A 25,500-nucleotide genomic window follows, 5' to 3' on the forward strand; every position below is an offset into this window, starting at 1 on the left:
TACGAGGGGAGAAGTGCTCCCACTGTGCACGGGCCAACACTGAGGCTGCCCCATCAGGAGGTTCGCCTCAGCAGAGGGTGAGGGCAGCCAGGATCTGAACCCACGACTCAAGCTAAGAAGCAGGCAGCCTCAGGTCAGGGGCCCGGGGCCCAGGCCCAGCCCCACTACCTGGTAGCCACGTGACCTTGGACGTGTCACCCAGCCCCCTGGCTCCACGTGCCCGGCAGTACATGGAGATCCTGATGGTCCCTTGCACGCTGTGTGGTTGTGAGGATGAAATGGAACCCTGGGGGTAAAGGTCCCCAGGCAGGCTGGGCACCACTGGCGGCCACTGCTGTCAGCACTGCCCAGAGCCCAGCACAAAGGCTGTCTGCCGGGGCTGCTGCCGGACACGCACGACCCGAGGCACAGGGTGAGGAGGCCCAGGACCATGAGCACTCCAGATCCAGGCCCGTAAATCAAGCAGGGAGCGAGCGGGGCCCCAGGTGGCCCATCTCCTGGACACCGCCTCCTCTGGGGCCCCAAGCCCCACGCGCTCCCGGGGCCTAACTCAGCACCGGGCTCCCTCACGGTCTCCTCGGGGCTCAGCTCCATCACTCAGGCTTGGCCCACCGGGGGCCTCCTCTTGGCTTCCCCCATCCACGCTGGCTCACAGTGGCCGTCCCTTCTCTGAACACCCGGGACGCCCTCAGAATGTCCGGCCCGAGTCGTGCAGGTGCTGGCTGGGCGGGGCCAACTCAGGACCCAGCACAAATCCGCAGCTCAGTTGCAGAGTTCCTCCCCGCCCCGAATCCTTCTAGAACCTCCACCCCACCAGCCGGGCGTTGCCCTGCCCGGTCCCCCCAACCCACTGACTCAGCCACCTTTTCGCTGTCGTTCCCTCCACGTCCTCCCTGATTTAGATCCTCTGATTTATTGTAATTGTTCCCCTGATGCAGCCTCAACTTCCCTGGGCTCTCTCATTCCGTCACCCTCGCTCATCAAAAACCCACCTCTCCGTCCAGGCCGCACCCACGGTGACTACAGAAAAATAGGCCATTGTCCCAAAGGGTCTCAATTTCTATTCACGAACACAGACCTCAGATGGCCGCGCCACCTTGCTCAGAGTGAACGGCCACGTGGTGGGCTCCCCTCTGACCTCTGACCTCCCTGCTGCACGAGGCCTCGGGCCACAGGCCCCCCCTCCGCAGGCCCTGCCCGGGATCCTTAGGCGTGGCTCCCTCCCTTCTTGCCAGGCCCTGCTCCCACTCGCACTTCACAGAGGAGCCCCTGGCACCCCTGCCCCCGAGGGCAGGGCCCCCGCCACCCCGCGCTGTCTGCAGCAGCTGGGGAACGCAGTGGGCCTTCGACAAACTGCGTGACAGAGACAGGAGGGGCCTCCCCCGAACCTGGGTTTCCTTGGCTGTGAACTGTGGTGCCGGCCGGGCCTGGCCCGCATGATCTCAGTGCAGGGGACATGCATCAAGCACCCAGCCTGGTGCCCCATGATGCTCCCCAAGCACGGGGGCTTCCTGCTCCCTGCGGACGCCCACTGCGTGGCGCCCTCCTGCTAGCAGGGCTCTCACGTGAGATGCTAGCCTCCCCGAGGGTGGGAATCGCTTCCTCTCTTCATATCCACTGAGCAGTGACGATGGCTCTACCTCCAGGGCAGGTGCTTAATAAAGGCAAGAGCCTCGGCCTTGAGACAAAGACGCCCACCGAGAGGGTAAGCGCCCAGGCTGCTCTGGGCCAGAGGGAGCGAAGCAGCACTCTGTCCCTGACCTGCCGCGAGATGGGGAGTCGCTTGGCCTCAGCACGTGTCTCTGTGACGTAGCTCAGCCCAGGGCCACCACCACCATCACTGCTGAAGCTAATGGTCCCCTTGAGGGTTCTCGGGTGATAGCTCCCACTGAGCCCCTCCCTGAGTTGGGATCTGAGGGGTGCAGGGCAGAGCCTGGCGGGGCAGCAGGCCCGGCAGTGCTTCCCACCTCAGGGCTGCCGCAGACAGCACCGAGCAGACGCCCCAGCTGCGGGGAGCTGGCCGGATCCGAGCGTGTCCCCAGCATGGTGGCTCGGGGTGGGAGGAGGAGCACGGCCTGGCTACTACCCTGCAGTGTGACCTGGGACAACTTCTCCCTCCCTCCCTGCGTGTAAACTGGGCTTTATATGCCCTCCAGTGTCCTTTCAGCCCTTTAAACCTACAAGGGCCCAAGAGGTCAGCTGAGATTTGGCCTGGAAAGGCCACTGCTGGTGGCACCGGGCCAGGAGAGGCAGGGGAAAGAACACGCGTTTAGCTGCAGGCCCACTACGCGCCCTGTAAGCCCACTGGCAGGTGGGGCTGAGGCTGAGCAGGGGCTGCTCTGACCCCGGGCCCCAGACAGTGAGGGATGGAGCTGGTCAGCCCGACCCTCCGGCCCCCGCCACCCGCCAAGGCTGCCAGTATACAGACCGGTGCAGGCGGCGCCCGGCCCCACGGCTCACCTGGGAAGGCGTTGACGTCGATGACGGCGTGCTGCCCCGTCTGGTTGTTGATGATGATGTCGATCCCGAAGAGCGACACGCCCAGCGCCTGCCGCAGGGCCCGGGACAGCTCCCGGATGACCTCGTCACTCGGTCGCTCGAAGACACCCTCGATCTTGTCCAGCTGCCAACACACACACACACACACACACACACACGAGTCAGGCCTCAGGTGGGGAGGCTCCACGCCTTGCCACACGCAGAGACCCCCCAGGGAGGTGGCACAGGCCGGGCCTTTCCTGCAGGCAAGAGGCAGGACAGACCCACCAGAGTCGGCACAAGGATGGCCATTTCCAAGTCCTGCCACGGGCTGGGCAGCTGCTAGGTATACAGCGTACGTGACCTGTAGTCCTCATAACCAGCAGGGAGAGCATTTTATACACAGGGGAGCTGAAGCTCAGAGAGGGTCAGGGGCCACTCCAGGGCCACACAGCTCAGGGCTGGATTTGGACCCAGGCATTTAAGCCTGTAAAACCCAAGCCTCTTAGCAAGGAGGAAGGGGATGGAGAGTCTGTTGTGAACCCAGGAAGACTGTGTGGCTCAGGGGGCCTGTGAGCTGGACCTTGAAGATGGGGAGGATTGAGGGGGGTGTGGGGAAGGGACCCAGGTGAGAGCACAGTGGAAGCAAAGGTGCAGGGGCGAGAACCCACAGGAGAGAGCTGGGGGCAGCTGGAACGGTTAGGGCAGAGGCAGGCAGCGGGGGGAATTTCTGTCAGCATCACCGCACTGGCCCACCATTGCCGGAGCCTCAAGGCTGTGAGGTGATAGGTTCCGTGGACCGGCCTTCATTTACTGGCCGGAAGTGGGCAGGGGCGGGTGGTGGTCACAGGGCTCCTGGGTGGGGCTTACATTCTCCCCTTCCGGATGAGTCGCTAACTCTGGTGTGGCCACACTGACTCGTGCTCAGCGGGCTTTTCCCCAAAGAGTCTACTCTGCTGCTGCCGCCCAACTCCTGGGTCCAAGTTCAGCTTTCAGTGAAGCTTCCACAGGGCTCGTGGGGCCGTCCCCTGGACACCCGCTGACACCACTCACTTTCTGCTCTAATCACAGCTGGCCTGGGACAGGCACACAGGTCTTCATGGGCTCAAGCGTGGCCCCTGGCCCGGGCCTCCAAGGAAGTAGAACACAGCCCTGGGAAGGACTGAAGTCCGACGGATCCGGATTTGAATGCTGACCGTGACTTCCTAGTTCTGCGGTCTTAGGGGAAAGTACTTGGCCTCTGTGTGCCTCAGCCTGCTCATCTGCAAAACAGGGCCAACGAGGCCTCCATCCCAGACCGGTGGGAGGAATCACAAGGTCATTGATGTGATGGGGACAGCACACGCCTGGCTGGAGGAGCCGCTCCACTTGCATTTCAGGGCATGGATGGCAGCGTGTCGGCCAGAATAGGGCTCACGTGTGGTGCTCAGGAGATACCAGAGTCCTATGGACTGTGGGCTCGGGGCCATAGGGGAAGCACAGGAGCTTACCCATCAGAAATAAAAAAGAAGCTGGGTCCAAAAGCTAAATGGAGAATTACCATGTTGACCCAGCAATTCCACCCCAGGTGTGTAACTTGTATGCCACTGTTCATAGCTGCATTATTCACAATAGGCAAAAGGTAGAAACAACCCAAATGTCCATCAACAGATGACTGGATAAACAAAATGGGTTACCCGCACAATGGAATATTGTTCTCACAATGCTACCACGTGGATGACCCTTGAAAATATCAGGCTATGTGAAAAAAGCCAGACACAATAGGTCACATACTATATGGTTCCATTAATATGAAAGGTCCAGAGTAGGTAAATCCATAGAGACGAAAAAGCAGATTAGTGGTTGCCAGGGGCTGGGAGGAGGGGGAATGAGGAGTGACACTTAATGGGTACAGGATTCTCTTTTGGGTGATGCAAATGCTCTGGAACTAGACAGAGGTGGCAGTTGCACAGCACTGTGAATGTACTTAACGCCACTGAACGGTTCACATTAAAACGACAAATGTTAACAAGAAGTGAGGCTGGGTCAGGTGGGCTGGGGACAGAGCCCTGGGTGCCCAGGACACATGGTGCTCACCCCCAGCTCAGGAAGCCACACGGCTAATGGGGAACTCCCAGACACATGCAGGGCAGGGACCCCACAACTGGGCACCGTTGTGCGCTACTGTGAAAGCCACATCCACCGGCTCTGCATAGCAGGCAGCGACCCCCAACAGTGCCCATGATCCCGCTGCCTTGGCGTCTCGTCCAGGGGAGACGCTTTCTAAGCATCTGCGTTAGCTTCGCCGTGACAGGCACCTACCTGCCTGAGTGAGCCCCAGGTCAGCAGCCTGGCCACTGGTCCTGCGGCCTGGGTCCCTCACCGAGTCAGAGCCCTGGGAGGATGCCTGGCATTGCCCAGTCCCCGCTGTGTGCCCTGAGCCATAACGGGCCCTGCCGCGTCTTGTTTTCTCGTCCCAGGAAACGGGGTAATAAAAACACCCCCGCCGCCATGGGACTGTGGTGAGGATCCATGAAGCTCACCCGTAAGGCCTGTGGCTCAGGCCTGGCAGCAAGGGGACCAGTGGCTGCTGCTTTGTTACAAAGCCTCGTGACCCCGCTGTTTATAAAAGCACCTTCTCAGCTCAGCTAAGGAATCTCAGAAGTCCTTCTGGAGCCCTCTGATTGTCTGAAACAAGGAGGCGATGGAGGTGGTAACAGGTGCTCAGGTGGACCCCCGGGTCCCCCGTCATCAGTCACAGCTGACACTGACTGAGCACCTACTGCACACCCAGCACCGCCATGGTGCTTTTCATCTAGGGACTCCCTGAACACCACCACCACCCTACAGGGTGGGACGGGGAACCCGAGGCTCAGAGAGGCAATGTGACTTGCCCGAGGCCACACAGCTGGAAGGTTGTGGAGCTTCGGTCTGACCCCAGGCAGTCTTGTCAGTGCCACACTCTTAACCAATACCCTGTACCCGTGTCTGGCGGGGGGCTGCCAGTTGGGTGTGGGAGCTGCGTCCACCCTTGGGAGCATCTGGCCAGGGAGGGAGGAGGGGCTTCAAGGCCAGGGCAGGGCTCCCGGCACCTGCACGAGGCCGAGATGGGGACTGGAGGGACCCCAGCGAGCAGGAGGATGCTAAGGGCCTTGTCTGGACACCCAGGTCTGGGAATGGAGTTGTCTGTGCACGTGGGCCGGACATCCCGAGTGGAAAAGGGACGGCTGACTGCATTTCCCTTTTCTCTTTTCCAGGTTGCCAGCCCTGGGGGAATCCCCACACAGCAGTCGTGAGCTGAGGGGAAGCAGGAGATGGCAGCGGGGCCTAAAGGTGGAGAGACGGCCCCGCAGTGTCTGCAGGCCGACCTTTCCCACGTGGCAGACGGAGACGCAGGCTGAACGGTAGGTGGGTGATTAGCCAGGAAGGTGACTTTGCTTCTGGCCCTCACAGTGACCCTCTGGCATCAGTTAACAGCCCAGTGGTGACTAGAGCTCCTCTGTGCCAGGGGAGTGGCAGGGACAGCCTCTTGGCAAGTCCGCGGAATGCCAACCCCCTCCAAGAGTCACAGGCCGAATAAGGTCTGAGAGCCTCGCAGGGAAGAGGCCCTGCGGAGCTGGGCCAGCCTGAAGTTTCTGCAGCTTTTATGAGACCAGAACGTTTTCTCGCACAGAACACCTATTTACGTCTTATAATGTGCACAGCCAGGTGCTGAGGGGTTCTGTTTAAAATCTGGTTGTTCTCCAAGCATCCTTGACCACAAAACTTGTTCCCGGGGAACGTCTATTAGCATCTTGAGGGACGCTGGTGTTCCTTCCAGGTCCCTTCCACGCCTGTGCTCTGTCGAACCCTCAGCACACAGCTGGCTCCTCAAAGGAACCAGAAACAAACAAGAAAAGCACAGGCGGCCTCGGTCGGGGGACCGGAGGCCCTAACCTGGAACAAGGGGGCGTGAGGCCTAGAGGTGGGGGTCTGCAGTGGAGGGGACACTGGCAAACCCTCCGAGCATGGCCAGGAGGGGAGCGGGGAGCTGGCAGAGGGCTCATTCCAGCGGCAGTGGCGGCAGAGACCCCTGGCTCTCAGGACACAGGGAGGAACAGCAGCAGGTGGCCCAGCGCTGACTTCTAACTGCTCAGCAATTGCCAGGGAGATAAGAAACCCTAAATTCCCGGAAGACCCAGCTTTGGCATCAGACTAATCTGGGGTCAAATCTCGTCCCTGTTCCTGAGTGAGGAGCCCTGTGAATCTGGCTGAGCACAGCCCTCCCGCCTCAGGAAAGGGGGGATGTCTGTCCACCCCTGCAAGGCTGTTTTGGGCCTCAGGGCATTGGGGGTGGAGCCTGACACGCAGCGACGTTCGCTGAACAGCAACCCGAGCCCACCCAGCGGCCCCAGGTGTACACGGCAGGCTCTTAACAAACGCTCACTGGACTCACGTGGGCAAGGAAAGCAAGAGGAAAACTGAGGTGGCGTTCTGCTCCCGTTTCTTAAATCAGGCAAAAGGCAGATTAGAAAGCAGGACTTCAAAGTCCTCACGGTGGGGGGATTTCCTCATGCAGGAGGAGAGTTAGAAAGTCACCCACTTGGAGTAGCCTAGCGACGAGCGGGCGTGGCTGCCATGACCACTGTCACGAAGGCCCAAAGCAAGCAAGGAAGAGGGTCTCTGGAACTTCCCTGGGTCCCTGGCCTGGGGGGGAAGGTCCTGCCACCCTGCCCCGCTGGAGAGCCCAAAGCACCCCACACCCAGGGCTCGGTGGGAGGGACATACCGCGGTCAGGACCGATGACGATTCTGGCTTGGACACGTTGTGGCTGTTGAAGAAGATGGACTCACGGTCTGAAAAAAGCAAAGACAGGAAGAAGCCGGAGTTAGAAGCTCGAGGCAGGGACGGTGATTCCAGCACCCGACACCAGGGGACAGCACCACCCCAGCCATAGGCCACAGTGGCCTTCAGGCTCAGCGACCAGCGGCAGCCACCTGGGCCTCTCTACCCACCCCAAGAAGACATGATGCCACGGAGGGACGCACGCCCAGGCAGGGCTCCTGTTTCCATTTTTCTTCCCGTATAAAAATGAACGGCTTGATGAGCGCACCTCTGCCTCTGCTAGCGTCTTACAGAACCGTACCTGATTTTCCCCAATACCCGAGGCGCCCCCCTCCCCAAAGTGTGTCTAGAGTGTCTTACGGACATGGCACCAAAAAGGGGGCTAAGTGAGTGGGAAATGCTGCATATGTGAATAGCAAAGGCTCAGAGTAAAGAGGTCAACTGATGCCATTTAATCCAGCATTCCCCTCCCGGTTCTGCCCACGGAATGCCTTTGCAGGGTAGCAGCTGAGAAATGGCTAGGCTGCCACTTGGCACGTGAGTGTTTAAAATACAAAGGGTTTTGCTGTTTCCCCACTATTTAAGGAAAAAATAGGAAATCAGAGCAGGGGCTTCTGTAGGACCCATCCAAGAAAGCATACAGAATAATGTCTGTTTGGCTTTGGAAGTTAGCACAGCCCCATGAAATACCCTCCACACCTCCCATCCCCTCCCTCCCTGGTCCCATGGGGGCGCCCGAGAGGTAGATCAATCCCAAGATTCCTGAGAGTGATAAGCAGTTGGTTTGTTCATTCACCCCCTGGAGAGTAAAGGCAGGTCAGTCGGTCAGAAACATGTTCTCCAGCAGCTGGAAGTGTGGCACACAAATGCACGAATCACAAAACCATGAGCCTCAGGATTGAGATCTGGTAAAGGCCATCATCCCACTATGATCCCCCCACCCCAAGAATGGCACGGACCACGAGCCCCGACGTGGCCCCAGCAGCCTCTGCTTTAGTCTTTCCTGGTAGGGCGTTATGGCTCCCATCCCCCAGGACACATTGCTCATCCCTGGGACCCAGGCCCCTAAGCGCAGGCCAGGAAAGGCCCTGGCTGAGCACTGCTGTGTGCCAGGGGCCAGACCGAGGAGGCACCTGCTCTGGCTGCCAAGGCCTGCCCCCCGCCACCTCCAGGATTACAGCGCCGCAACAATCATGCATGAGGAAGTGATTCGGGCGGAGGCTGAGCAGGCAGGCGCTGAGATGTACCTGGCATCTTTCCCGCTAGCGGGTCATGCAGGCCCCTTGCCGCCCTGGTGTGCCCGACAGTCCTCCTACCGCTCCGACCAGAGCCAGTCCAGACGGGGGGCACGAGAGACGGTCCTGGGGAGGAGCCTGGGGAAAATAAACACCCTGCAGGACTGGTGCCAAGCAGCCCCACCGACCTCGACTCCTGGGCGCCGACAGCCAAGAAGAGTGAGCCTTCAGAGGGTGGCAAGCCCCACGGGCCAGAGCCCGGAGCAGGGCTCGAGCAGCTGGGATGGGCGTTCTGGCCTTCTGTAGGCACTGCCCACCTTCTCAGCCTGTAGCCCAGCCTGGCCCAGTCCTACTGAGCTCAGGGCGCCTCCCACCCACCCTGTGGGACCCAAGGGCAGTCGCCAGGATGGCAGAGCAGGCCTGGGGAGAGAAAGGCCACCCAGAGCAGGTGGACACAGCCAAGTTCAGGGAGGCTGGGAAGCCTGCAAGAGCCACAGGGAACGCTATGGGTGCTCAGCTATGCCAGGAAGGGAAGGAAGTGGGTGCTCGGAGGGGTGTACCCAGCGTCCATTGAACAGGACAGACCATGTCACCCAACAGCTTCTCGTGGCAAGATCAAAAGTGTGGACCATTTCAAAGGAGACTCGTTTCTCCTCCTGGCTAACGCCGACCTGGGAGCCCTGGCCAGAGGACTGTTTAACAGGGAGGGGAGAGCTGCCCTTTACTCAGATCCTCCCCATGTGCGGCCTGAGCAGGGGCCGGACACAGTGGGAGCGGCTTCCGGCCATCTGATGAACCAGGAGACTGTGGAAGCCGAGACGGGTCAGAAAGGGTCAGAGCATCCCTTGGTGCCAGTTTCCTTGGGCAGCTTCAGGATACCGAGTTCCCTAAAGATAAGCCTGGCTGGGCCCTTGCACCTTGATCACAGGTGCACCCTGGATTGGGGGGGCCCATCCCCTCTCTGCTCCTGGATGAGTCCCGAGTCACACGGAGCCCCGTGAAGAACCACCAAGAACGCCCACAGGAGAGGGGAGGCAATAAGAGGTATATGGGTATTTTTGTCCCCAATTTACAGACAAGAAAAAGAGGTTCAAAAGAAGCAGAGTCAGTGACAAGTTTAGCACCCAAATATCCCAGAGGGTCTGAGGTGCAGCTGTGAGCTGTGGCCACACCTTCTTCAGCTTCATTTGCTTAATCTTCACATCTCTGGCGGGGGAAGCATGTCATGGCGCTGCAGACGGCGGCCCAGGCCTCCTCCCAGGTCCCATGTAAGCATCAGCTCCGCAGAGGGGCCGGCCCCAGCTGCCCTGCCCGAGGGGCTCCCTCACCCAGCAGTGTCCCTGGACCCACTGTTTCCTCTGGGGTCCCTCATCTGTGCTGCCACAATTCGTCCTTTCATTACTTCTTCCCTGGTGTGTAGTTTCTCCCGCTAGAAGATGAGCACACGAGGGCAGGACACTTGGATGATTATCCAGTTCCCTGCTGGATCCCAGGGCTGAGCGCCTGGCAGGTTCAAGGAAACAGGGCATTTGTTACACCTGAGGGCCTCTCGATGCAAGATCACCAAATCTGGCCCGCCGCCTGTGTTTGTAAATAAAGGTTTATTGGAACGCAGCCACGCCCATTCGCTTACATGTTGTCTACAGCGGCTCTAAGGCAACAACAGCAGCATTAAATAATTATGACAGAGCTGGAAACACTTACTCTGGACTTTTGCAGAAAAAGCCTGCTGACCCTTGCTCTATGTGGCAATCGGTATCGTTCCTTTATATACATACCCCTAAGGGAAAAAAGGCCCACGTGCAGAGTATAACAAAGGCGTTGTGCCCACAGAGGAAAAGAAACAGAAATAAACCCACACACAGAAAGGGGAGCAGAGAAACACGCCCACTGCGACTCTGGAACTAGTGGAGAGAAGGGAGCAGTCTCCCCAAGACCGTGGACCAAGGGCAGGGAACATGTGTTCCTGGGGCTGGCGCAGGCCAACCTCAACCCTCTCTGTAAAAACGTGTCTTCAGTTCCAGCAGAGGCAACTGCCAAGAGGCCTGTGGCCGTAAGACACACCTGACTTCAGAGATGCTAACAGGTGAAAACCAAAAGTACATCTGAGAATCAAAAGAACACAGTAGTCGTGGAGGGAAAGCCGGTGTCCTCACCGCCACTGCAGGTCAAAAGAATCCCACTCAAGGAGCCTCCATCTCCCTGCATGGACAGGGGAGGCCGGGGAGCCCGCCACACAGGGCCATGGGAACCAGAAAGCTGGGAGGGGGCTGGAAAGAAGCCAGAGCCCTAAAGCCCCCTGCTCAACTGGTCCAGCTTAAAGAGCCGCTGTCACACTGTGCTTCTCATCCAGAAAGAGAACACACGTGTGAAAAGAACAACGAGCTGGTGTGATGCCCTGAAGACAGTGGACACAGCATCAGTTTGGGGGATGGAGGGATGGACACAGTGAAAATCACTCAGCTCGCCTGAGCATAATGAACACTTCTCCGCTAGCTCTGTGTTTCTCCACTGATTTACTCGGCCCCAGCCTGCATATTATGGTAAACGGGCAACCTGGAATGGCCATGAGAAGACACAGATGCGGAGCCCTTGTCCTCAGACACAGGACACAGAGCTGACGCCCAGCCACTAGTGGTTCCCAGATGGAAACTGGCCCAGGCCTTTGCAACCAGGAGAAAAAGGGAAGGAAAAGAGGGACACTTTTCATGTGGAAAGGGAGGAAACCAGGTGGTGTATTTCTTTTAGAGATGGAGTGATTTGGGGTAAAATAAATAAAAAGGTATACCTACTCTTCCCTTAATACATTTTGCGTAGACTTAAAGAACATATTTTTAAAAATCAGGAAACAATATAAACAGGTTTAAAAAAATATCAGCCTCATCCTGCCCACAATCGGTAAGAACGCCTCTTGCCAGTACACAGTCACATACAAAAAGACCCCTCCTGACATCGGTCCCCCACCCCCAGATCATTCCATCAGCCCAGTGGGTAGAGGGAAGGACAAGTGTGAGGACCGGGATGCCCTGAAAGCCCTGCCAGCACTCAGATGGGCAGTGGAAAGAGACACACATTTCCAAAGTGTCTGCTCTCTGGGTTGTGTTAATGGGAAGAACGGCTGAGAGAGGACGCGAACAGCTGGACTTCATTCAAGAGGCGTGGCCTGAGGCTTCCCTGGTGGCGCAGTGGTTAAGAATCCGCCTGCCAATGCAGGGGACACGGGTTCCAGCCCTGGTCCAGGAAGATCCCACATGCCGCGGAACAACTAAGCCCGTGTGCCACAACTAGTGAGCCTGCGCTCTAGAGCCCACGAGCCACAACTACTGAGCCCGCGTGCCACAGCTACTGAAGCTCGTGCTCCACTACAAAAGAAGCCCGCGCACCGCAACTAGAGAAAGCCCGCGCACAGCAACGAAGACCCAATACAGCCATAAATAAATAAATAAACTTATTAAAAAAAAAAAAAGCGGAGTGGCTTGAAGCCATGAGGAGCGGAGGGTGACAGGCAGTCCCAGCAGAGGGATATTAGGAAGACACATCTGTTTGCTCAGAGGGAAATAACGCAGCCTGGGCATTTCATCTGGTGATGGCGGGTTTCCCGTCCAGAGAGAAACACACAGTGAGTGAGAGCAAAGCACACCAGGGCAACCAGACACCCTCCGAGGGGTCCTCTTGGAAAACCATGCTTATTCCAGAGATACTGCCACTGTTCCAAAGGTTTCCGGAACTTGCCTTAGAGATGCCTCCAGAACCACTAGAACAGTCCTTTAAGCAGCCTTAGGGTGCTTATCTTAGGGTCAGTTTTTGAAACGGTCAAGGGTCACCTGGAGCTGGTGAGCAGCTGAAGAAAAGCTGAGCACGTGGAGCCCCTCAGCCTCCCTAGAGGACCCCCTCAGATGCCCCAATGCTGGCAGAACCCTGCAAATGCCACCACTGTGTGACATCTGAGGGACACGGAGGACCATCATCCACTGATCCAAAACACGCTCACCGATGCGTTCCTCAGCCCTGTGGGGGACCTGGCAGGCTGACTGTGCCCACTCCTGACCTGCCCGGGGTCCCACAGCTGGGAAGTCCTGTGCCCTATGTGCTAACTCCGAAGAGAGCATGCGTCCACCTCAGCAGCTGCAGAAGCAACAGGTAACTCAGTGTTTCCCAGCTGGAAAAAGGAGATGTGATAAAGCAGCCAGCGCTCTGGTCCTCAAAATATGAGGGGACCCTCCCTCCCTCCCCTTCCCTGGCTTCGCTGAAGGGACCATCATCCATTCCAGCGTGTTCCCTGTGGGCCTCATCATCGCATGCGGCCCCGGGAGGCGGCCTGGGTGCAGAAAGCTTTCAGGTTCTTCCTGGAATTTATGGTAGTTGAGACAGACGGAGCCCCTACAATGACCTGGCGTGCCCCAAGACCTCTTTACCTACTGGACACAACTCTTCCAACCTTCAGATCACCTCTCCCCACTCCAGAAACTGGCGGCTGGTGCTGTGCTCCAGCCATGCCCCTAAGCTCAGGGCATCCAGAGATGGCGCGAGGCTCAGTTACCTGATGTGCCCGCGGAGAAGTTCTTCAGTGAGGGCCTCTGGACCACGGTATAGGACTCGCCGACCACAAACACCTTGTACAGGACGGCGTTGTGGTTGATGAAATTCTGGACCACGCAGGGCGGCTGGATGGCGCTCAGACCCTCCTGGTTGAACACGATGGCCATCTGGGGAGACAGGGGGCCAAGGGCTTGGTCAGAGTCCACTACCTCCTCAGCCTCAGGCACGGGGTGTGTCACTTGCCCAGAGCACTGCCACCAAGGCCCACCCCTGGTCCTGTAGCACAAGGGCTCCCCAAGAAGAGTCTCAAGCCAGGGTGAGTGGAGTGGGACTTGAGAAGAACACCTGGGGATCAATCCACTCCTGCTATGGGGGTTTGGAAATCCTGTACCATCAGGCCCGCCATGTAAGGCTGAGCTGGCTGTGCACTGCACAATTCCACTACTCACACTGCACCCAGGGAATGGGACCCCTGGGTTGTGTACTACTTAACCCTTATGACCTCCTAGAGGTTCCTCCACAAAGTCTTTGGTCGGGTGGGGGGGGCGGGCGGGGGGCAGGTGGCACAGCCAGGAAGCGGAAGACAATGGATCAGGGTTTGGGAGGCCTTGGGTCCAAGCCTGCATAATGACAAGCGCTGCCTTTTGAGCACTCATGACACACCTGGCCCTGTCCTAACCACTTTGCATGAATCACCTGGTGTTTCCCTCACAATGTACCTCCGAGGTGGGCACTGACACCACGCCCCTTGTACAGATGAGGAAACTGAGGCCCTGAGGCACTTAGTGGCTGCTGGAAAGTGACAGAGCCTAGAATGGGCTGGGGTCCAACAGCCCCCAGCCTTGCCGTCTTACACACTGAGTGAGCCACACGAGCACTTGAGGAACGGGAACATGCCGCTCCCCGTCCCTGAATCCCCTGGGGACAAAGGCCTCCAACAGGAGGGTCTGGCAGGGAACTGAGGTCGAGGTGGGAAGAGGGACGGCTGGAGAAAGCCTGCCCGCCTTGGCTGAGGCAGGGCCCCCTGCAGGCAGCTGCCAGTGCCGGGGCCACGGCTAGTGCTTCGTTCAAGTCCACGGGGCCCCAGGAAGGAGCCACCAGATGCCCAGAGCTGCTGGGAGGGGCTGGCCAGCTGGCCAGCACACTGGCTGTTGCCTGTCACATCAACTGTCACAGAGCACCACCACGATGTGCCTGGTGCTCAGCTGGGTGGGGCAGGAGTAGAGATCCAGGCCACACGGGGAAACGAAAAGTGTGTGTGTGTGTGTGTGTGTGTGTGTGTGTGTGTGTGTGTGTGTGCACGTGCGCCGCAGTGAATCATCTCCTTAGTCATCTGATGAAAGTAAGAGAGCCGTACACGGGTTCAAGACCCAGCCCCGGCACTTGCTGCATAAACCCTGTTTAAGCTCCATTTTCCTCACCTGTAAAATAGCATCAGTAACCACCATGGTGGGGCTTCCCTGGCGGTCCAGTGGTTAAGACTCCGCACTTCCACTGCAGGGGGCATGGGTTCGATCCCTGGTCAGGGAACTAAGATCCCGCGTGTCGCGCAGTGTGGCCCAAAACATTAAAAATAAATAAATAAATAAAATAACCACCATGGGGTCGCTTTGGGGTCCTCCGAGCTTTTGGCTCAGTGGGTTTTTTTTTGTTTTGTTTTGTTTTAAGGAGGGGACGTGGCATTCCACTGTGGAGCAAACTTGTGTGCTTACACCAGCTTAAAGCCAAGACAAGAGCCCAAACCATCGTGTGAACATAAGATGAAAACAAACTAGTCCCGATTTCAGTTGAGCGAGGGACCGGAGAATCAGAGGTAGGGCTCGGGCGGACGGGGGTACAGGTGGGGACCCCGGTCAGAAGGCCCCCTTTCCCGTGTGAAGCTCATAACGTGCACAGAGGTGTCCTCCATCCTTGCTGCGCTCAGCATCCCCGGGCACCCCTGAGGTGGGTGACGGGCCTCGGCGTCCCACCCCCAGGCTCACGCCACGGAGGGCGCCCCACCAGAGGGGGCGTCCCTCTGATGCTAACAGCCTCCCAGGAGGCAGACGGCCCGCGGCACACAAGCCCCCTGGGAATCTGCAACACCCCAGATCCCAATCTCAGGGCTCTGTCCCGGACCCCCACCCAGCAGAGGAGCCCCTCCTGGAGACAGCGCACGGCGGGCTGGGGGAGGCCCAGGGGTGGGGCAGTGGAGGGGGACGTGGCACACACCTTGGAGCCAGACTTGGATAACTGGACTGAGGGGTGAAATAGCCTCCCCTGAAGGCGCCTGAGCCCATGGAGTCAAGACTCCCCTGGAGGAGGGCAGCCACCTCGATCCGGAACCCCCGCCCCATCAGCAATGACCCAGCGGGCTCCAGGGCAACTGGTTTCACGACAGCGTATCAAACACTCCCTGGGCCAGGCCCCATGGCAGCACACGCAGCAACTCCCTTATCCTTCACAACAGCCACCATATCCCCAGTTACAAGTGAGGGACGGAAACTCAGAGAGGCTGGGTAATCTGCCCGAAGTCACACAGCTGGTGGTGCTCAGAACCAGACCTGGTCCCAGGCTGGTGTGATTCCGAAGTCCTTACGTCAACAGCAGAAGCGGGTCCTTCCTGGCAGGCTGACCTATTCTGCATTAGGCTGGTCTAATCACACTAATGACTGCAGTCGCCCTTTCTGTCCTGAAAACCCCGAGGCACTGACCAACAGAGGAACCCTTTGGTGGTGAAAAGGGCCAGGTGGAAGGTTGGGGAGCCGGTGCTGGTGCCAGCGAGGGGAGTGTGGGTTCCAGGGACACGATCCTGGCTGCTCTGAAGCCTTCCTGCTCCCTCCCGGGGCCCGGCCCAGGCGCACACCCCTGGCCCGGAGCCCAGGCAGGCCTGGGCAGGGAAGGCTCCACGAGGGCTCCTGAACTTAGGGGACAGCTGACCTTTGCTACAGGCCAGGATTTCCTGCCCTCACATTCCCCCCCACAAGCAAAGGGACCCCTCGGCCTTGCAGCCCCATCACGGCATGTACCACACCATAGGGACACATCTGTTTACAGACATTTCCCCAAAAATACATGCCAGGGATAAAGACACTACATACATCTTCTCCAGGGCGCACTGCCGGGGCTGTCCACGTTTAGTCATAGGTCTTGGGGCAGCATTTCTGACAGCGGGGCTGCCCGGGACAGACTCTCCTACAGGGCCTTCTGGGTGGGTCAAATGTCTACAGCCCAGGGTGTCCTCCCATGCACCTAATGAGGGGCCCCCCAGGCTGGGCTGTGCCCCTGAAGACAATGTCCCAGGCATGGTTCTTAAGGACGGCAACAGACCCAGCAGAGCCCCTGCCTGGCCATTAGCTCCCAAAAGGCTTCCTCCACCGTCTCCCAACCACACCCTGCTGGTGCCCTCTGCCTCAGGGACTCTGTGCTCCCCACCAGGGCAGGACTCACATCTTACGCATCCTTCCCGGGGCACCCAAGGCTGGGAATGACTACTGGGTGGACACAGAACTGAATGAGAGGGCGGGGCAATCACGTACACGGCAGGTAGGGTGCTCCTTCCTCCTCTCACCCCCTTCCCCAGTTCAGCAGGCCTGGCAGATCCCTGTGGGCAGCGATGGCATCTTTTCAGCGGGGCCCAGGCCAGTGCCCGGCACGGAGCAGGAAGTGACCGGCACCGACGGGCCAAAGGACTGGTCAGATGGAGGCCTGGCTCACACGGGCACAAAGGGGGCAGGCACAGCCATCGCGGCCTCGGGGACAGGACAGGCACAGGGTGTGGGTGGAGAGAGCGTACAAAGCCACGACCTCAGGAGCAGCAGCAGGCTTGGCGGGCTCCCAGAGAGACACCGCGAGCCGACAGGATCGGGGGCAGGGGGACGGCCAGGGTGGGGAGGCGGCGGGCAGGGCAGTCAAGTCGTCACATCCTCCACTCACCTCGTGAGAGCTGGTGCCATGAGCCACTCTGGTTTTGCAAACTGTGGGTGGGGAGAGAAAAACAGAGGGGTGAGCGAGCCTATTCACCCACAAAGCCCAGCCCTGCAGGTACAGGGAGAAACTCTCAACAACTCCTGCAGCCCCTCAGGGGAGGGGCAGCTGGGAGCTGGAGGGCAGCGCAGACTCAACCAGGGCCAGCACCTGCCCACGGGTGAGCTGGACGGACGCTGCCAGGCCAGGCCCTCACCACCCAGGAACCCAGGGACCCGGGGCCATGCCCTCCCCAGCGGCATGACTGCACCCTCGGGAAGTTTAAGGCCCACCCGGCCCCCACGCGGCGCGCTCAGGGCACGGTACGCACTGAACGGGAAGGCCAGGCCATTCTCCTCCAGGAGCCGCATGGTGTCGTCTCCGCCCAGGCTCGTGAGCTCCATGAAGGGTGGTGAGCAGATCCTGTCATCTGGGGGTGGAGGAGAAGCCCAAGTCAGCACCGCCCTCTCCCCAGGGGCCCCCTCAGAGCCCCTGCCCACCCCATCTGATGGGCCGCAGTCACCCACATGCCCCGGGAATGAGAGCATAGACTTTCATTACATTTTCTAAGAGCGTTTCTGTAATGACGGAACCAATACATGATAACGGCAAAGGCTGAAGATCAACTAAAAGTGAAAACCAGACAGTCACAGATACGACTGCGATTACCTCCTAGCCCGCACTTGGGCATGTGACACACACACACAGCTCCACAAGGAGGTACTGTTTTGTAATGCAAATTTTCACTCAATCAACTATGACCACTGTTCTGGGGCAATGAAGACTTCCCCCTCCAAAGGGTAATCTGGGATGACGTGAGAGAGTGGCATGGACTTATAAACACTACCAAATGTAAAATAGATAGCTAGTGGGAAGCAGCCACATAGCACAGGGAGATCAGCTCAGTGCCTTGTGACCACCTAGAGGGGTAGGATAGGGAGGGTGGGAGGGAGACGCAAGAGGGAGGTGATATGGGGATATATGTATATGTATAGTTGATTCACTTTGTTACACAGCAGAAACTAGCACACCATTGTAAAGCAATTATACTCCAATAAAGATGTTAAAAAAAAAAAAAAAAAGACTTCCCCCTCCATAGGCAGTATCAGCTTAATGATAAGCACAGGAATGACACCAGCCCTTCAGCTCTTATCCCAGGTCTAGCACTGCCAAGGGCTTTATGTATATCGCCTCTGAAGTCTGCAAATAATCCCGTGGGGAGGACGCTGAGGGGGGGGGTGGGGGGATTAAAGAGCGGCTCGCGGTCACACAGGGACCCCTGGCACGCAGCCTCTCACCACCTAACAGAGGCGGCTCCCGACCCCTCTGTCACCCCGACGGGCCACACGCGAGCACAGGCACCACCCTCCTGCTGCCACCACACTCCAGCTCCAGCCCCATCCCCATGCTGCTGCTTTCCTGAGTCCCCGCTCCTGGAGGCGTGCTCGCTCACCCTATGGGTTCCAGGCGTGTTTGGTTTCCTGAGAAGCTCTGGGAGCTGGGTGTGTTCTGCTCGTCAGGACGCCCCTGGTGCCAGACACCGAGTGAGGGCAAAACAGATGATTCGTGGGAAAACCAAGTGTATTCTGAATCTCTCTACTGATTGTTAAATTGCATGGCTGGTCTGTTATTACTACTCAGTCTACCTCCATCCCCGCTCAGGGTGCCAGTTCCCAGGAGGTAAGACCACCCTGTATTTCTGGGCACAGGAGCTGGGAAAGGTTGAGCATTAGTGGGATGGGGGTGACACCCCCATCCCCGCCACAAACTTGGAAACCAAACCGAAAGCAAACAGTAAAGCAGCTTGTCTCCAACAGCTTCTAGCTACTTGGCTGGCTAGGAGGTCAGTACATTAAAACATTGAAACCAAGGTAAGATCCAGCTTCACATATCTCATAAAAGCCAGTGCCAAGAATTACACAGGCAACATTAAAAGTGTTTTAATTTCCCTCCCCGCCCCCCGCCAGCAAAGTCCAAACTCCAAACAGGCGCAGAGTCATGGCAGGTTCTCGGGGACCCAGGGAGGGTGGAGCCCTGGCAGACGGCGAGACAGGCCCTGTGCATGGCACGGAGCACTCATATTCCTCAGGGACAGATGCTGAAACACAGGCCCAAAGAGGCAGTCTTTGCCCAAGGTCACTTGACAGCCACATACAGAGCCAGGACAAGGAGCCAGGCTCACATGGCAGGCCAGGAGAAGAGAAGCCAGGGACATCAGAGCAGGGAGGTAGGGCTGGCGGGGGGAGGGTGTCCTGGCTCTCAGCTGTAAGCCATTATCTAAACAGGCCCCATTTCTGCACCCCCTGCCCAGAGTCAGAGCTGGGTGGAAACACTGGTGAGGGGCTGGCAGTCTGTGGAAGGAGGAAGCGCTCTGCGCAAAGGCTCCTTGCTGCAGCCCCTCCAGCCCAGCCCTAACAGGGCGTGACACCCCAGGCCAAACAAACTGGAGAGTGCGACAGCAGGCCGGCCTGCATCAGTTGCCCACCTGGCCTGGCAGGGGGTCCACCCTGGACCCAGCCCTCCCATGGGAAGACTCGGAAATCCCTGGAGTCAAACAGACCACCTCCGGTCAGAGCTTCCGGAGTTTTCGGAGCAGGTGAATCTGCCTGGCTTTTAGATCCGCCTTCAGTGCCCTTCCCACCCCAGCCCAAAGCTTTCAAGTAACATCACGGCTAAGGGCCAGCAGTCAATAAACCCCACTTGTTATGTGCCAGACACGATACCACACGGTCTGCAAAGCCATCACCTACCCTCACAAGAACCCCACAAAGAGGTGCTGTCACCCCCATTTTACAGATAAAGAAAATGGGGCACAGAGAGGTGAAGCTCCCTGTCCAGAGTTACACAGTGAGTAAGGGGTGCAGCTGGGGGCTCATCCCCGGGCAGCTGGTTTCCAAGTCCATGCTACTGACCATGGCCTCCCTAGTAGAAAAAGTGCCCGCTCCATATCGACAGGATAAAGGATGAAACCCACACGATCCTATCAATAGGTGCAGAAAGGGCTTTCCTGGTGGTGCAGTGGTTGAGAATCTGCGTGCCAATGCAGGGGACACAGGTTCGAGCCCTGGTCTGGGAAGATCCCACATGCCGCGGAGCAACTAGGCCCGTGAGCCACAAATACTGAGCCTGCGCGTTTGGAGCCTGTGTTCCGTAACAAGAGAGGCCGCAATAGTGAGAGGCCCGCGCACCGCGATGAGGAGTGGCCCCTGCTTGCCACAACTAGAGAAAGCCCTCGCACAGAAGCGAAGATCCAACACAGCCAAAAATAAATAAATATTTAAAACAAAAACAAAAAACAGTTATTCCTTAAAAAAAAAAAAGGTGCAGAAAAAGCATTTGAGCTAAAACTATAAAACGTTTAGAAGAAAGAACACACAGGTATAAATCTTTATGACCTTCGATTAGACATGGTTTCTTAGACACCAAAAGCACAAGCAACCAAAGTAAAAATAGACACACATTTGATGTCATCAAAATTTAAAACTTGTGTGCTTCAAAGGACACTATCAAGAAAGTGAAAAGACAACTCACAGAATGGGGGGAAATATTTGCAAATCATATATCTGATAAGGGTCTAGTATCCAAAATATATGAAGAACTATTAACAACCAAACAATTAAAAGACCAATAACCCAATTTAAAAAATGGGCAAAGGATCTGAAATGGGCAGTTCTCAAAAGAGGACATACGAATGGCCAATGAACATGGGAAAGGATGCTCAACGTCATTAGCCATCAGAGGAATGAAGATCAAAACCACACCTATTAGGCTGGCTACAACCAAAAAGACAGACAATAACAAGAGTCCTGACATTGCTGATGGGAATGTAAAATGGCCCAGCTGCTTTGAGAAACAGTCTGACAGTTCTTCAAACAGTTAAACATAGTTCCAGCGTGACCCAGCAGACCCAGTGTGATCCTAGCTATAAAACCAAGAGGATGGAAACATATGTCCACAAAAAACCTGTCCAGGAATGTTCATAACAGCGTTTTTCATCACAGCCAAAGAGTGACAACAACCCGAATGTCAATCAACTGATGAGTGGGTAAACAAACGTGATATATCCATGCGATGGAATAGATCCAGCCATAAAAAGCACTGATTCATGCTACAACATAGCTAAACCTTGAAAACATTCTGCTAAGTGAAGGAAGCCAGTTAGAAAAGCCACAGAATACATGACTTCATTTAGCCCAAATGTCCAGAACAGGCCAATCCATAGAGACAGAAAGGAGACTGGTGGTTGCCAGGGCCTGGGGGGCAGGTGGAATGGGAAGTGACTGCAAATGGGAACATTCCTTTTTGAGGTGATGAAATGTTCTGGGATTAGATAATTGTGATGGCTGTACAACTCTGTGAATATATTCAAACCTACTGAACTGTATCTACACTTTAGAAAGGTGGATTTTGGGCTTCCCTGGTGGCGCAGTGGTTGAGAGTCCGCCTGCCGACGCAGGGGATGCAGGTTTGTGCCCCGGTCCGGGAAGATCCCACATGCCACGGAGCGGCTGGGCCCATGAGCCGTGGCCACTGGGCCTGCGCGTCCGGAGCCTGTGCTCCGCAACGGGAGAGGCCACAACAGTGAGAGGCCCGCGTACCGCCAAAAAAAAAAAAAAAAAAAAAAAGTGGATTTTATGGTATGTGGCTTATACCAATTGAAAAAGAAAAATAAGGAAAAAACCCCAGCGGTAGCAGCTGCCATCCAGTGAGCACTCGCTCCCTGCGGGAAACTGGGCTAAATAAATGCTTCGGGTACAGTGTCTCCTTCGATTCTCCAGAAAACCTGCAGAGACCCGTCCCCCAGCCCTGCCCCTGCCAAGGCCAGGGTGAATCAGAGAAGGATGAGGAGAAAGCTCTCCAGGAGATATCTGGGGTCCAGATGAAATGCAGAGACGAGACACTTCCAACGAACAGGCCGCATCCAGCGTTAGGCCAGACATCCACATCTTTCCGAAATCTCAGGCTCTGGGGTCTGAGGCGGTAGCCTGGGTGATAGCAGGACCCAGCAGAGGTGGCCAAGGACCGAGTGTGACAAGAAAGAGGGGCCCAGGCACAGCGTCATGCTCTTCCTCCTTTATCCTAACTTGGAGCTTGTTGACCACACCCTGAGCAACAGGCACTACCAGCTGCAAACCCCGCGCGCCCTCTCCAGAGTGGGCCCGGGACCGAGACCTCCCTGATCATGCTGCCTGAAAGGCCCACAGACCAAGCTCAGTCTGTGGGGGTCCGCCTTGGGGGAAGGCAGTCCTGTGCCCGCAGGGCAGAGGCTGGAAAGGAACCTGTGTCCCTCACTGGGCTGCAGGCTGTCTCACACCCGGGGCCTGTTCCAATGTTGGACTCGGGTATAGCAGACCACGATGACTCTACTGCTTGACCCAATTTCTGGCTGCTTGTAGCCAAAATCATCCTGCCACGCCTGTGAAATCACAGTAAATTAGAAACTACTACTGTTTCTATTTTGGTTTCAACAATCGGTCACCAACAAAACAATGTGTTGTATCGCTGGAGCTAGAGACCCAGCAATGAAGGAACACAGGCAACGCTGCCTCGTGGAGCTGACATTCCAGGTGCAGGGATCGGAGAGTAAGCCCGATGGATGAGTAAAATGGACAGCTAGATGGTGCTGGCAGGTGACACGGGGAGCGCGAGGGGGCTGCCAGTGGAGGTGGAGGTGTGATCGGGATGTGCCTCGCTGAGCAAAGGCACAGGAAGGCGAGAGGTCAGCCTGGGCATCTGGGGGCAACGTGCTCCTGGCAGATGGGACAGCCAGTACAAAGGCCCTGCTTGAGGACACGCTGTCATGTGGTCATACAAACGGACCCAGCCTTTGAGATGAAGACGGTGACATCAGTCTAGCTCGTGGACACAGAGGTCACCTGAGTGGGAACGTCGAGGAAGCAGCCGGGCCCTGCAGCGGTGGAGCCAGCGCCTTGGTGGCAGCAGACACGCTGGCCCCGCCCCATGTGAGGGACAGCGACAGCGACAGCAGAGTTCCCTCCAGCTCCGCCCTGGGAAAACCACAACAGTGCCAACAGTTCTTCTCCCCCAAATAGAATAAGACGCTTTCTATCAGTCAGCACTGGGCGCTATTTCTGGTTCCCCGAAAAAGGCTACTGCCGCTTATTTATCTGTCGTCTTTATTTCTGGATGGGAGTTGGAATGAGGCTTTTTTTTAGTCAGATGGTGGGTTGTGTTCTGTTAAGAGCTGAAACATTATCCCCTGGGAACCTGAAACACCCGCTCTTCCCTCTGTGCTACCCTCATCAGAGAACGTGAAGCCAGAGGTCCTCGGAGATGGCAAGTCCTATCACGTCCAGGGAGGGGAAGAGAATAGTTCAAGACCACACACAAGTCACAGGCAGGCCGGGGGTGAGAATCCAGGTGTCTGAGTCACATCACTGCCCTGTCCACTCTGGCAGGTGGCAACGCTCCCATGCAACTGGTGGCAGGTGATACAGAGCTAGCAAGAGGACAAAAGACAATGACAGGGCTTCCCTGGTGGCGCAGTGGTTGAGAGTCCGCCTGCTGATGCAGGGGACACGGGTTCGTGCCCCGGTCCGGGAAGATCCCACGTGCCGCGGAGCAGCTGGGCCCGTGAGCCGTGGCCGCTGAGCCTGCGCGTCCGGAGCCTGTGCTCCGCAATGGAAGAGGCCCACGTACCGCAAAAAAAAAAAAAAAAGACAATGACAAACAGGCGCTACAAGAGGACAACTAGGGACAGGGAGCGGGGAGACAGCACTTTGAAGGCGCAGCTTTGAAGCCTGACTGAACCTGGGGTAAAGCAGCTATAACCGTTGGCAAATGACCGAACAATGCTGGGCCTTGCGCTTTTCATCTGTAAAATGGGAGCGATGCCTCCCTAGAGGGTTGTTGGGAGGCCTTGGCACCTAACAGGCACATAGCAGTGGCTGCTATTTCTATTACTACACTGGGCAAGGCCACCTGGGCTGCCCACAGGAGAGCGGGTAGGTTCTGAATCGTGGCCACCGGTCCATGTCCAGCTACCGGGGATGCTGGGCCCCGGGCCTCACCCTCCTTGGCTCCCTGGCTGTGCCCAGCATGGTGCCAGCAGAGCAGGCCCTCTGCACACAGATGCGAAGGAAGCCTTGGTGGGGCCCCGGCGATGCAGGGCCTGGGGAGAGCTGTGACAAGACTCTGCTTCAGTTCTTTTCTCCCAGACGGGTATAACTTCTTCACCCAGATGATACCCAGTGGAAACAAAACCTAGGGGCAGGGACAGTCCCCAAGGACATGCAGAGTGGGAATCCTTTGCAGGGCGGGGGCCCAGAGAATGACACCCACGAGTGAGGGCTGTGCTGAGGCGAGAGGAACTGCAGACAGACCAGAGAAGCGGCTCCGAGGGCCTGGAGCCCGCTGCGTGCTCCTAGGCAGCGGGGAGGACTCACCTGGGACGTGCCAGGGGGAGGAGTTACTACACTCGAGGGCTCTGTCTCCCTCTCTGGAACATTGGTTCCATGAGGGCAGGGGCTGGTGGGTTTATTCACTGCTGTGGGCCCAGTGCCTAGAACACTGAGGTACACAGTAGGTGCTCAATAAGTGCTTGTTGTGTGAAGGGACTGATCGTTGACAGCGCCCTACGCACAAGGCCGGCTCCTCGGGCATCTATAGGCCACATCTGGACAGACGCAGAGCCTCTGGTCAGTGTGCCTGGGCGCCAATGTCCCACATTCCAGGCCGCCTGCCTGCTACCTGGGCCCTCGGGCCACCGTTGCGTCCTCACACTCTGCTCCCTCGAGGTCTGCCCACCCAGGTTTGTTCCATCTGAAAAGACGACAGCTGTCACAGCTATCCCCTCTCAGCCTGGCCACTGGCTTCTCTGGAGGACTTTCCCCTGCAGAAGCATCTTGTTTATCTACTTTGCTGACTGTGACTGAACTTCCCTTTTTAATTGTTTTTACTGAATGCTGTTGCCACCAGTGTTTTCCCGTGGTTTTGCATTTCCTGGTCACCCGACTGGCGACATTTCCCCTCAGGTCAGACATTCATGTTTGTGCCAATCTTCCTCCGCCGTGGACTGAACACCTCTCATGCATGATAAGGCTCTGGGCTTGTGATGAGTCATTTCCACAGGCCGCGTTCCCAGGAGGGGGTCCGCGCTCCACCGGCATCAAGTTTCTATGTTTCTTGCCACGGGGTCATGCTGCTTCCCAAAGGGACGGCGGCAGTTTCCTGGGGCACCAGCAATGCAGGGTCTTAACCATGCCTTCCCAGTCCCAGGCAGTCCCTTTTTCAGAAATCTGGGCAGTACTTTCATGAGGGAGGACGACGGGTGACATAGTGAATGGTCCCACCCCCGCACACATGGTCACTCAGGGTCAAGCAGGCCCCGCGGCAGAGGGAGGGAGGCCCGGAGACACCGGCTGGCGTGGGGGGCTGGGGGCGAGGCCCGTGCATGACTCAGTGAGCGAAAGCCCTGGACGGGGGCCCGGAGACGTGCATGCAAGTTCCGGCAGCTCCCCTGGGCCCAGGCGAGCCACGC

General features: G+C 57.4%; 1 protein-coding gene across 1 annotated transcript in view; it reads right to left on the reverse strand.

The window, feature by feature from the left end:
• Positions 1-25,500, reverse strand: part of ITPK1 (inositol-tetrakisphosphate 1-kinase) — a gene marked incomplete at its 3' end in the record, with an annotated part of 167,532 nt that overhangs the window by 2,270 nt on the left and 139,762 nt on the right. Inside the window, exons 5-9 of the mRNA XM_079699798.1 lie at positions 17,332-17,430; positions 16,971-17,011; positions 13,057-13,222; positions 7,225-7,292; positions 2,461-2,623 (exon numbers count right to left, since the gene is read on the reverse strand). Coding sequence (XP_079555924.1) covers positions 2,461-2,623; positions 7,225-7,292; positions 13,057-13,222; positions 16,971-17,011; positions 17,332-17,430 — 537 coding nt within the window. The remainder of the gene's footprint in view (positions 1-2,460; positions 2,624-7,224; positions 7,293-13,056; positions 13,223-16,970; positions 17,012-17,331; positions 17,431-25,500) is intronic.

This window comes from Hyperoodon ampullatus (genome assembly GCF_949752795.1).
Source record: "Hyperoodon ampullatus genome assembly, chromosome: 3".
Lineage (NCBI taxonomy): Eukaryota > Metazoa > Chordata > Mammalia > Artiodactyla > Ziphiidae > Hyperoodon > Hyperoodon ampullatus.